This window comes from Lissotriton vulgaris, chromosome 4_1 (genome assembly GCF_964263255.1).
Source record: "Lissotriton vulgaris chromosome 4_1, aLisVul1.2, whole genome shotgun sequence".
In the NCBI taxonomy this organism is placed as follows: domain Eukaryota; kingdom Metazoa; phylum Chordata; class Amphibia; order Caudata; family Salamandridae; genus Lissotriton; species Lissotriton vulgaris.
The window spans coordinates 678,564,535-678,577,519 of record NC_141691.1 but is presented as its reverse complement, the minus strand read 5'-3'; the positions used below and the strand labels follow the sequence as shown (position 1 = coordinate 678,577,519).

The 12,985-nt window shown below is 39.5% G+C and overlaps 1 protein-coding gene across 1 annotated transcript in view; it reads right to left on the bottom strand.

Moving 5' to 3' along the window:
* Nucleotides 1-411: 411 nt before the first annotated feature.
* Nucleotides 412-12,985, bottom strand: part of COBL (cordon-bleu WH2 repeat protein) — a 955,089-nt gene continuing 942,515 nt past the window's right edge. Inside the window, exon 16 of the mRNA XM_086964957.1 lies at nt 412-4,693. Coding sequence (XP_086821083.1) covers nt 4,667-4,693 — 27 coding nt within the window. The 3' untranslated portion in view covers nt 412-4,666. The remainder of the gene's footprint in view (nt 4,694-12,985) is intronic.

The window sequence follows — 12,985 nt, the reverse complement described above, 5'->3', positions numbered from 1 at the left end:
CTGATGGCATTCCAGAGGAAAGTACGTGGGCGAAAAAGCTCTGTAAGTACATTTTTCATCCATTTATTATCTTTTTGGCCCACTGACAGACGCTGTGAGAAATTCACATTGCCTTGAGCCTCAACTCCAGAGTTCTCAGTCAGGGCCCGTTATAAACAGAGATCTGTTAACGAGCCATGATAGAGAGCTGTGGCATTTGAGCCTATAGGCATTGAGATTTATAACAATGCCTGTCACTGTCGGTCCGCACCCCTCCACTGTAGAGGGTCACCGACCGCCACTGGCAGATAGGTCATCCACCGCTTTTTAGAGAATGCTCTTTATCCTCCAAACTCTAAATAAGGGGACACTGAGAATGACTCATAACCTTTTTATATTCCAGAGAGTAAACACAAGACAGTATTCATGGTATAGACTAGCTGTGTATGTTTTATTTGTGGCACTAACACAATTTCAACATTTTATAATTTACTGTTTCATCAAAACACTTTAGGATGGCAACCTTCATAGCTTAATGTTTTTGCAGTCAAGCAAAACAGAACAACACAACACAAAACATGACATTTTGATTCCCATCTGTATATAGATTTAAGCAGAGGGGCATCTCTCTTGCAAATCCACAAACCTTTGCAATCCACATATTCCTATTGTTAGTGCTATTTTTACAGCCAAAAAGACAGGAAAATAATCCCAGTTTGATTAATGTCTCTTTGTTTCATTTACCAATAAAAGTAAAATATATTCCAGGTATGTACATTTCAACTACTACAGTAGTTAATATATAATAAACTATGCCTTTATAAATACTGGCAAAGCAATACATTATTCTTCAGACACAGGCCTGCATCCAACAGCTGCTCTGCAACATCAGCCAAAATGCAGGCACCAGAAGTGTCTCATAACTTGTGGCAGGTCACTGGGGTTCCAAGCCTGTGTGCCTAGTGTGAATCCTTGACAAAATAAGCAATAAGGAAGGCAGTGGGAGGATTGTCAACTGTGTAGGTGCTGTAGCACAAGGGTCCCTCTGGTTAGGATATTAGATCTGTGTTCTTTGCCGCTGACTTGAAATCAAGAAGTTGTGATGGACAACAGCTCATTGCAGTTTGGATAGAATATATACCTGGAGTATCCAACGATGCTGCACGACGGCGCTGTGTTAGACTTTATCGATAACAACTGACTTTGCAGATGGATTCAATGTACATACAGTATATGTAAGTGTGTTTTAAGTGGATATTCTGAAAATCTGGCATGGCCCCAGCCATTATAGGGCAACATTGGACATCCCTGAAGTACATGGTACCTCGGACCACTGCTTGCTGGTGATTTGTAACTACCTGAGAATGTCACTCTCGTCAGAGATATTTACACTAGTGAAGGTATCACACACTGTGTAACTTATAAGCCACCTCAGACAGGATGTCGGTCAACACTTTGAGTTCAAAATGGGCTTCGGACTGGTAAAACGAGGCAGGGATTCAACTATGTCTTCAGCACTAAGCGGTATTTCGGAATGGTACCAGAATATTGAGTATTTAATATCATAACAAAAATATTGGTGACCAATATACCACAATGGTATGCATAAGTATGTACGTATAGCTTTCCCATATAGAAAATACAACATATACATACATGAAAATAGAGGCAGACTATCCATAAGCCACTGAGCTGATATGTAGCTCGGCTTAACACTACTCATATTTATTAAGTTCACTATATAAAAAGTTTTAGTCACCAGCTGATATCAATGTTGTAAAATATTCTTATGAAATTTATAGGTCCTGATACACAAGAGCCTCCGCAGTCGTAGCGAGATCTCCGCACTGTAGTTTCCCACTGCAGAGATCTTGCCATGACTGTAAAACCTACACCCAGAGTGTGGAGGCTTTTTGTGAATCAGGGCCATAGTTTGCATATTAGTGGAAAATACAGTGACTACAATGTTTTATATCTGAGCTCAATAAATATGAGTGTTAAAACTAGTTATACATTAGATCAAAAGGATACCAATGGCATGCCTCACAATTTATACTTCTTACATTTAGTAATCTGGTGTTTGAGAAATACCTGGTGATGGACAGTATCTCCCTAATTACCGCAATAGATTGGCCATAGATTCACTATCGTTCACTATGGATGCATGTACCTTGACGATTTACATCTCTTCAAGGTATGTAGATGTGGAGTTAAGAATAGTAAATCTTTACCTACTTACACATGCTAACCTTGATACTTAGGTCATCGACATTTTTGTCAAAATGTTGTGGCGTACAAGCAGTATTCCTCATTACAGTAACTCATCTCTTGCATGAATCTGTCAAGTGTGTTCACAAAAAGTATATGTCAAACCTTGAATACTGTCAGCGGTAGGTCATTTTGTAAGCTCTAACACACTTCAGTGATTTACAATCACATCCTCAGCCAGGCCAAGATCTCTCTTCAGCATAATTATCTAGATAACAAATAACCTATGTTTTATTTGAAAAGATTAAATATTGTATAAGGCAATCTCTTTTCACTACCATTTCCTTGATCACTTTTAGCAGCAAAACCAAGGCCTCGAGTGCATCCAACAGATACCAGTGACATGAGTTTTACCAGGACAGTTCTTATCCTCCAAAACTTGGTGCAATCTGAAACCCGTGATATCAAGACCAAAACGCATTAGGCAGGGCGTCTGGAAAACAGTGGCTTGCAAAGCTCCCCTTGAAGCCTGAAAGGAAGGTAAATATGTTATCTGAGTGTCCAAACACATAGCAAGACTCCTATCCATTGCAAAACACAAACTATATAAATTTATACAACTTTTCATTTGACTTGGTACTGGCGAAAAAGGCAATTAGCACTAGTAGGAATCCGGCATACTATGGTGAAAAATCTGAAAATATATTTTCTGTTTTAAATGGTAGAAATTTCTGATTCAAACTCGTTTTTGGTTCTGCTGAATGATCTAGGAAATATAGAATGCTGGTTACAATATAATATTCATCATTTAATGTTACCGCACATCAATGCCTTATGGCAGCCAGGTTTATGAAAAGAACAGATTGATCTGCATGCCCCACATAAGTCGAATTTTGTAAGTCAAACTGTGGTTTGTGATGTCACTTCTGGTTTTTTGCTCCTCCCTCAAGTCTCATAGGTGCAAAAAGAATGGTTGTGGCTCAGTATACTTGCATGGGTTACATGTTCATGGTATACTTCATATGCCTTGAACTGTGATCTCTAGACTAAGCTGCTCAATGCTCAACACTGGTTTTCTAGGTATACTTCCACCCCGTACAGCGTTCTGCTGCCTTTCGGCTAGATTCCACTATACAACTGCCACATTGCTTATTGATCAAGCCAACGCATGCTTTATTTTATTTAACACCTTTGTAGTTTGTATGTGAATTATCCCTGCTCACTTCCAGTTAAACACTACATAATTATTCATGGTAAAGCATACTCTTTTGCAAGAAGGAAAACAAATACTTAGGGGCCGGTTCACAAAGATACTTGTGAGAAATTTGCTTTCCTTTGATAATCCCTACATTTGGACTAAATTTTAGAATTTTTTGGAATTCAAAAAGAGTTCCAGTAATAGTCTGTGGAAGCTGTGCTTATCATAGCTTCTCAGGAGTAATCACGTTTCCACATGCATCAATGTGACGCCTAAGTGCATTTGCACTACGTAACACATTTTTTGCTGTATCATCAGTAGAGATACATCGTTCCCTCTAGAGAAACCCCGTTTCCTACATCCCCACCAGCTCTGTGGGTTTTCATCAACTTTTGTAGTTATTCTAACACCCTTGAGTACGATCTAATTCTGCTTCCCGGACATGGTGTAAGGGGCTTGACACCCTCAAGGTAATAACTCGGCTTTATTTCCTACTTGGCCGCACAATCCAGTGCTTCCTCTGCTGGTGGCATCTCAGGCGGCCATCTTTCATTGCCTGACCCTGGGACCCGGGGTTTCCCTTTCTTAAATGATTTCATTCCCTTATCTCTCTCCTCTCTTTGCCTGTTTGGTTTGCTTCTTGCCTTCTGGAGTTCTATTAATCCACCCGGTGTTTCTTTCTGTAGTATCCTGTATATTGTGTGTATGCATATTTCCCACTACTCCATCACATGTGTACTGCTGATTAATGACCTAAATGGAAGGCTTTAATGAAATCGTCAACTAGTTGGTGTGTTCACCTTCATTTCTACCCTGTCCTAAATTATACTCTTCTTTCTGTTTGATTTTCTGGAATGGCGAGACAGCAGTGTTTTTACCAAGCACATTTCCCAAACACATATCAGCAAGCCAAGCTTGGATTTCATTCTTCAGGACCGGGTAAAATAAATTAATGCCTTCGTTTTTGCAGAACAGGAAGGCAATTAAATGTGCGCGCAGAGCCTTGCTGTGTTAATATTTTTTATGAACCCTGCCAACAAGCATATTTTACTGGCAACTTTTTTAAAATTCATTGAGAGGCAAAACACATTTTCCTTGGCACACAAGCTGTGCAGTGGAGCAATATTTTCCCCTTTCTGCCTAATGCAGGAACACAGCAAATTACAAAATAACAAAAAGAATTGGCGAGTAGACAAGACAATAATACAGGCTTCATCAGTTCGGTGCTTCTTGAGTGATGGTCTTGGGCTACTGGGACTAGCAGGCCCGTTCCACTTGTTCTTATAAAGTGTTCAGCGTGGGCGAAACCTGCAATAGAGAAAAGCACATGATAAAATCAGGAGATCTGGTTCTGCCTCACCTGCTCACACCATACGTACTTATGGGCATCTGTCAATGCCGAAAGTACATATTATTACATAGCAGGGTGTGTGTTTGTGTTTTTTGACGCATGTCTTGGGCACTTGGTGGTTGCCAAGTACTAAATGTTCCTGGAAAATGCCTCCACTTCCAAGCATTCCTGGCCCTTGCTCATTAGCGAATCAAAGAAACGATAATACGCGGATTGACATTTCAGTGTGACACGACTAGTCCAGAAGCATCAGAAAATGATATGGGTAGTCAAATGAGCACAGTTGGTAGCAAAGAGTATTCAGTCCTTGGCTTCCTGCCTACGGCCTGATTGATACATTTGCTAAGGTCATAACACCCTTGAATTAAATGACTGGAAGCAGGGGTACTTGAGACAATATCTTTCACCTCCTATCTTCCTGAGTCTTTGTATTCTTCATTACAGTCAGAAGATCTGAATAACTTACTATAGCGTTAGAGGCTGCTGTAGCGGGCTGTACCGGCCATTAAAGGCCCGCTCCAGCGTTAAACAAGGGAACAGGCCTTTAATGGCGGGTACCGCCCGCTACTGAGGGCTCTAAGGCTATTAGAACATTGCAACCCTAGAGGGCAGAATGTTCGAATTTGTAAAACAAAGGCCTCACAGAGCCTGAGGGGACTGAAATCCCTTTGGGTTCCGTGAGGCCCTTTGTTCACAGCAACAGCCATGAACAAACATTGGAATTTTGGAGCACTAGGCTTCTGTCCGACATTAGAAGCCTGGAGCACTCCATTGTTTTCAGTGATGCCCCCAACATTCCAGGGTTGTAATTGCCTACAGTAACAGTTATCCATGTGCCAGCTCATTAATTTGTTACCCAAATCGTTCCCATATGACAGGTTCTTTGACCAAGTCAAACATTGTTTAACCTGTATGAATGAGTAATACAAAACATAGACAAATTAAGGCACTGTTACTTATTTTTCCCTTTGTGGTACACCTACAACCTGCTAACCTTGGGATTCCTTCAGGACACTAAGCTCGATTTCCACACATATTTATAGAACCTCTTCCGAGTGATTTATGGTAATATGTGGTGACTCGTGGGATGTTGATAACCTGCTGCATTTCATGCCTCAGGGTCTAAGGTATACTGTTTTAATTCTTGCACCAGTCAGAAGAACGAGTATTACTTCAGGGGCGGTATAATATGCACAGTACTGTTTTCATACGCAATGTTTTGCCACATAACCGTCGTTCTTTGATTGCCTGCAATGTGAGGCTTTTGACAATTGCATAGTTGGCAAAACAATCACAGTTTTATGATATTTTGGTCTATGGTTTATGTTTAATATATTTTATATTTTTATATAGCATTGTGTGGAGTCTCTTTGTGGTGTATTTATTGTGCCACAGGTGTGAGTATGTTGTGCAAACGCTTTGCACATTGCGTCTCTTGGTGCCAAACTATCAAGGGGGTGAGCAGATGCTATCTTGGGTGTGTAACTCTCTTACCCTGACTAGAGTGGTGGGCTCTGCCTGGCTTAGGTGCACACCCTAGCCAACCAGAAACCCCATTTCTATCCGATGTCACTGTCAAATCCGAATGTGGATCAGCAACGCTGTAAACAACATAGATTAACCACGAAGTAGGCTGTGCATTGTGAATGTTCCTTCAATCTTTCTGAAAAATAACTAAGATTCTTGCGGCCACATGCATCATTGTTGCCGTTTGCGATTCCTAAATTGTGAAAATTAAGGAATCGCAATGTAGAAATCGCAAACGGCAATGCATGAAAAATTCGCTTTTTTTTGCGATTTGGTATTTTTCCTTAATTGCGATTCACAATTTGCGAATTGCAATTACGGAAACCCTTCCCATTGATTCCTATGGGCCATAGGAATCAATGGGAAGGCATTCACATTTTGCGAATTTCATTTTGCGAATCGCAAAATGTGAATGCAATTTCAAGGGTGCAGGGGGGGGTCCAAAGAACCCCACCCTGCACCCCTGAAATGTAACTTTAAGTGCAATTTACACACACACATGTCCGAAGAACATGTGTGTGTAAATTAAAACTTTCAAATATGCAACTAGTGCATGTTTGAAAGTTTTCGGTAAATTAGCATGAACTTCAACTTCATGCTAATTTACCCCTTCCAAATTGCGAATTTGCAATTTCAAAATTATCATGCATTGTATTTAAGAAATCGCAAAATTGAGATTTCTTAAATGCTATCGCAATTTAATAAATTGTGATTTCTTAAATTGCGAAAAAAGCCAAAACCTTAATGCATCCCAAAAAAGGGATTTGCATTCGCAAACGGCCGATTTTTGCGATTCGCACCGTTTGCGAATGCAAAAACCCTTGATGCATGTGGGCATTAGTGACGGAGCATCACCAAACTGGTTGAGAACTGCAAGCAAAGTCCATTGCGCATTATGAAGGGATTGGGTGCCCTGTATATCCTACAGCACATTAGTGGCTCTTTCGAGTGGTCATAAGGTCTAGCGAACAGAGAGCATGGACCTAGATAATCTTTATGCATACGTTAAGGATTGGCTTTCCCTTGCTTAATTCCTTTGGCTGTGGAACTTAATAGCAAACTGCTCACGTCAATTGTTATCTGGTGCACATGCCACATTATCTATGAACCTTCTTGTTTACCTTAGCGAGCTAATGAGAGCTTTATGCCAAGTTGTCAAGAGAAATAATAAATTTGCTCTTCCCTAGAGATAAGCAGTGCAGTACGAAGGCTCTATCTGAAAAACGTGTGCTTTGCTAGTTCAGAGATGTAATGGAGATCTCATTTGTTTGCCTTACAAAATAAGTAAAGTACAAGGTCAAACAATATTGACATATATGTGGTTTGCATCAGCTTCTAGGGGCTGGGAAAATGCCCATCTGTGCTTGTCAAGGCAGCTTGAGGATTGAAGCCCTACTAGTAACAAGAAAGTATGCTGGCACCAAAATCACAGCCTGCTGCTTCTACATGATGTTCAACAAATGCATTATTTGAGCTGAGGTTTTCCCACCCTCCTTTCTTCAAAATGCAAAAAGAAAGGACACTGGATATGGCACAAGGATATGGTGAGGTTTCTATGAATTGAATCATTGTACTATATGGAATCTCGAGGATATGAAGCCTGCATGCTCAACATCTCTAGGTGGGCCCAGGATATTGGCAACGACCACTCAATAATGGAGCAGTAGGGATAAATCATGCTTAATGACAAAATAATTGATAGTTTCCAAACTTTTTTTGATCACATGCATGCCATGCATCGCATTTAAATGTAGGGTAAGTTATTGGAGGAGGCATCAAGCGCCATATGTGTGGGGCACTTGATGCCTGACTTTTGGAACACTGTGGGGCAGACTTACCATTCTTTCATGCAACATAATGCAATGCAGCAAGGGGGACTGCATTAATGACAGGATTGGACACCTTCCTTCACCCAAAAAATCCTTAGAGGCCTATTCCTCTAACTTTGTGTGTGGCAAAATGCAGCACATGCGGTAAGAGGAATTATTGAAGTGAAATAAAGATATTTCTCCTTGTTATGCCACGCACGGTTTGTTAGGCGTACAATTTTGGTGCAAACCAGGTTTACAAGTTTTTATAAATCTTGGTTTGCATTTCAATAAATTGGTTGATGCATGCAAACAGATGTGCTCTACCCATGTAACGCCTACCTGAAACAAAGTAACGCAAGGCAGCGCTATGCACTGTGTTAAAGTGTATTTACTAAACCATGCAAAGCCAAGCAAAGTGGCTTTGTGTAGCTTAGTAAATCCCAGTTAAGGACTAGTGTTGCATTGCGATGACCTGCATCACGCAAGGGCAACACTGGTCCTTGGTAAATCTAGCCCTATATATCGGTTTGTGTCTAATGTTAGAGATCAAGAAATCAAATCCAAGATTGAGACTATGCGACACAAAAAAGGCAGCACACTTTGCATGAATTGCAGGGGTGTTCAATAAGCTGTGTGGCAATCAAATGTACCGTCAGCCATCTTCCTGCAGGTTAGCTATGGTTCAATGATCCAATATTCTGTAATGTGGCAGAGTATAGTTTGGAGGTTGTCCCCTCCGATGTCTACAGATACCACATGTGGGTGCCTACTGCTTGCTAAGAAGATGTTAAAACCAGTCAAGGCAGAGTAGCACGTAGCTTGTCTTATAGGTCTGGCCGAAAGATGTGTTTTTGCTTACTGGTGTTTGAAATAGTTGAAATTATTGGTTCAGTTAAGGTTAGTTCCAAGGGTTGTCAGTTGTTACTGGGCAGCTACCTGGTGCATGTCTCTTATTTACCACTGATGTCCCAAAGGGTGCAGAGCAGGAATATCGACCGAGAAATATCGTGGGACATTAATATCGCCGCAGGAATATTGTTTGGAAGAAATATCGACAACAAAAATATAGATGACAAGAATATTGACTGGCAGGTAAGTAATATTGATTACAAAAATATAGTTGTAATAAATATCGTTTACAAAAATATAGTTGACAAAAATATCAATTTATTAGTAATGTTATGTATTTTAGTGTTTTTAATTAGAATTGTTTGTCATTTTATTATGTTTTATAATTTTTCTAGTTATTAATTTATTTTAAGTTTACATTTGCGGGATTAGTTCCGTAGCGGGTTGTGGGTTTATAGGGGAATAGGGTGGGAAGTAATTTAATGATATAAAATTAACTGATTAATTATTTTGTTAATTTATTAATTAATAATAGTGTAATAATTAGTTGTTAATTTCAATTAGTCAATTATTAATTATTTATGTTAATTGTTTAATTAATTTTAGGTGTGTGTTGTGGTGTTTATATGTGTAAATGGTGTGAATGGTGGTAAGTAATGAATTTTTTATTGATCAATTATTAAATATTTAAAAAATGAATTACCATTAAATATTTAGTAATTATTAATTGTAATTGTGTAATCAATTTAAGGTGTGTGTTGTGGTGTTTATGTGTGAAAGCTGGTAAGTAATTCAATTTTTTTAATTAATTAATAAATTAATAAATACATTTTCATTATTTAAGTAGTAAATATTAAATGTAATTATGTAATTAATTTTAGGCGAGTGTTGTAGATATTATAGTGCTAAATAATGTGTAATTGATTATTTTTTATTATCTTTGTTAATAATAATATATTTACTTTTATATATTAATTATGTTAAATTGGAAATTAAATTTAATAAAAATGTTGGTAGTTTAGTTTTTTATTGTTTTTGGATCCCGCGCTTTCCCTACTGTTGCACTCACTGGAGTGGGAATATTAATATTTACCCCTCCGCTATCCAGTGCTTTCCCCACTGTTGCACTCACTGGAGTGGGAATAGTGATTTTTACCCCTCTGCTATCCAGTGCTTTCCCTATTGTTGCACTCACTGGAGTGGGAATAGTCATTTTTACCCTCCTGGAATCAAATGTTTTAACTACTAATGTTTTTATTTTGTTATTACATGTCTGTATTTTTTTATAGTTTAATGTGTTAATTAAATATAGAATATATTATTTTATTTTAAATTATTTATATATGTTTTTATTTTATTTTTATATAATTAATAAAGTTTATAAAGCAAAATAAAGATAATAGCTAATGAAATGTATTTAGGTAAATATATGTATATGTATATGTACACTTTTTTGTGTTTATATTTATTAAATTAAGTTTATTTGTTATAATTAGTCAAATATATTTTAATTTAAGTTATGTTATTTTTTAAAGTCTATATTTTTCACGTCGATGTTATTGTAGTTACCTGTTTAAGTATAGGGAGTCGATATTTTTGTTATCGATATTTTTACATCGATATTTTTGTTGACTATATTTTTGTTTTCGATATTTAAACATGGATCCGTCCCAAAGTCTTCAGTACAACTGCACAATTTGTTACATTCCAGGCGTTGCTTTGTGTGTATTGACTCTCCAAGGGAAGAGTTGATGTGGCAGATTCTTCCAAGAGGTGATAAAGACTTGGAAAACAGATACATTATCACACATTGTAACAACAGTCACTAAGGGGTTCAGAATTTAGGGGCACATTAGGATGGCTCCTGACGCAAAGATATACCGCCTGCCATAAGGGCGGGGTCCTGTGGGGGACATTAGGATGCACCCGCCACAGTGGCAGGCGCATCCAGCATTCCTGACATTGTGCCGGGAGGTGCACTCAGCAAGAGAGAGAAGAAGAAAAAAAGTCTAGTGAAGATACAATTAACCTAGGACTTACTATGGGCTTCAGACAGCTCCAAATACCCCTTCGTTGTTGCCTCTGCATCTCTGTGTTAGTTCTAACACGAGAGCTTAGACAGCAACAAAGGGAAACGGTATTGTGTTGCCAAGACGGATCATCGAGGAAGTACTCTGAGAATTAAAAATGTTTGCCCCAGAGTAACTCTAACTGTTGCATGCATCTTTCTGCTCATGCTAACTATGGCTAGAAGTTGTCACCATCTCTGATTTGGAAAGCTTTGAGCTTGAAGCAATACATTTTCTGATTCGCTTGTCATAGGCGAGTGCTTACATTTCTGTAGCTATATGAAGATCGTTTGCGTACTGTCTCATAAATGCAAAATCCTGCAACTGTGCTATGCTTTGTTTTAGTTTCAACACATGATTTCAATTAGAACTATGTATATGAAAACATTCGAAATGTATGGCTTGCCTCTTTGTGTGTAGCTTATGATCACTTGGAGTGCTGAGAGACCTCCTTGTCTCCCGTACCATTGATCAACAGATATATCGTTTTTGTTAATAAACATTTCTAGACTACAAGAGAAAAGTTACAAAAAGCTTTGCATTCTTCAACGGATTAAACCTTGACAGCAAAGAGCGGGGGATTTTAGTATCCCTGTGAATCCCGCAGTTAAGATCCATGCACTATTTCACTTTACCTGACAAATGAGTTTCAAATGCAGGTCTCTGCAGTGACCAAATGTAGGCATGCGAGGCCTCTATAAATTCTAGGGACATTCTAAATTTTTTAGAACCAGGAACAAAAACGGTTTGAGGTATGGGCAAAGTGGGCAACTGCCCTCAGCATCCACATTTTAAGGGGTTCCCAGGGAAAGGGAACCTTCTCTCTTTTTACCTCTACCAATTCCTTTTTACTATTTAACCCCTTGCGTGCTCTTGACGGAACCGTTCCGTCACGAGCCTCGGGTGGGCTGTGCTGGTGACGGAACGGATCCGTCATGGCCCGCTCGCCGCGCCTGCGCTGAGCGTTCTATTAGGCGGGCGCGGCCGTGACGGAACCGTTCCGTCACAAGCACAGCCCACCCGAGGCTCGTGACGGAGCGGTTCCGTCACGAGCACGGGAGCGCTGCGCGGCCCCCCTCCCCCTTAGCACTCAGGCGGAATAGCCACCGCAGCTAAGGGGTTAAACCCCTTTGCCTGTCGGTCTAGCTCGGACTCTGTCTATCTATGGAGTGTCATCATTAGGATTTTTTAGGGTCCTGGGAAAGACGTTGTTTAATTGTTTTTGTGTGATCCTACTATGATTAACACATGATTTAGTACTGTTTGGCATCATGCAGACTTAAGTTAGCAGGAAATGGGTATTAAAATCCAACGTTGTTCAGTTAATAGGGGCTTCAAAATTAGTTTTATCCAGGCCCCCAACATCCTCATGATGCCACAGACCAGGAAACCTGGATAATGGAATCTGCTATGGTTAGCCAAAAGTAAGGGAATTCGTAACAATTTGTTGATGTAGAAGTCGAGGAAATATCTTGATGGGGCATAGGTAGTGGGAGATCCTCAACAAATACAGAGAAAGACTGGTCTATTTATGCAGTAACAGAGAGAGGCTGCAGCACTGCACCAGATCCAAACACTAAGGACGTTATTATGATGTCGGTTGGAAAGGTTCCGAATGGCATTTGGATTTTCCTAACCCATGGCGGAACCTATGTTTCCGACCGACCGACTGCAACGGGAAAACAAGGGCGAGAAGAAAAATACTACCTGAAATGGTGCTGCCAAAAATGCAAAAACAAGGGCTAGAAGAAACATACTACATGACATGTACCTGCACAAAATGCAAAAACAAGGGCGAGAAGCAACATACTACCTGAAATGGGGCTACAAAAAATGTACAAACAAGGACGAGAAGCAACATAATACGTTGAATGTTGCTGTACAAAATGCAAAAACCGCGGCCTCCGTTTTATTTGAGTTAAGTAAGAGTCAGAGAGTTAGCTTGCTCAGCAGACCGAAGACAGCTGCTAGTCTTACATAATTGTGCCTAGTG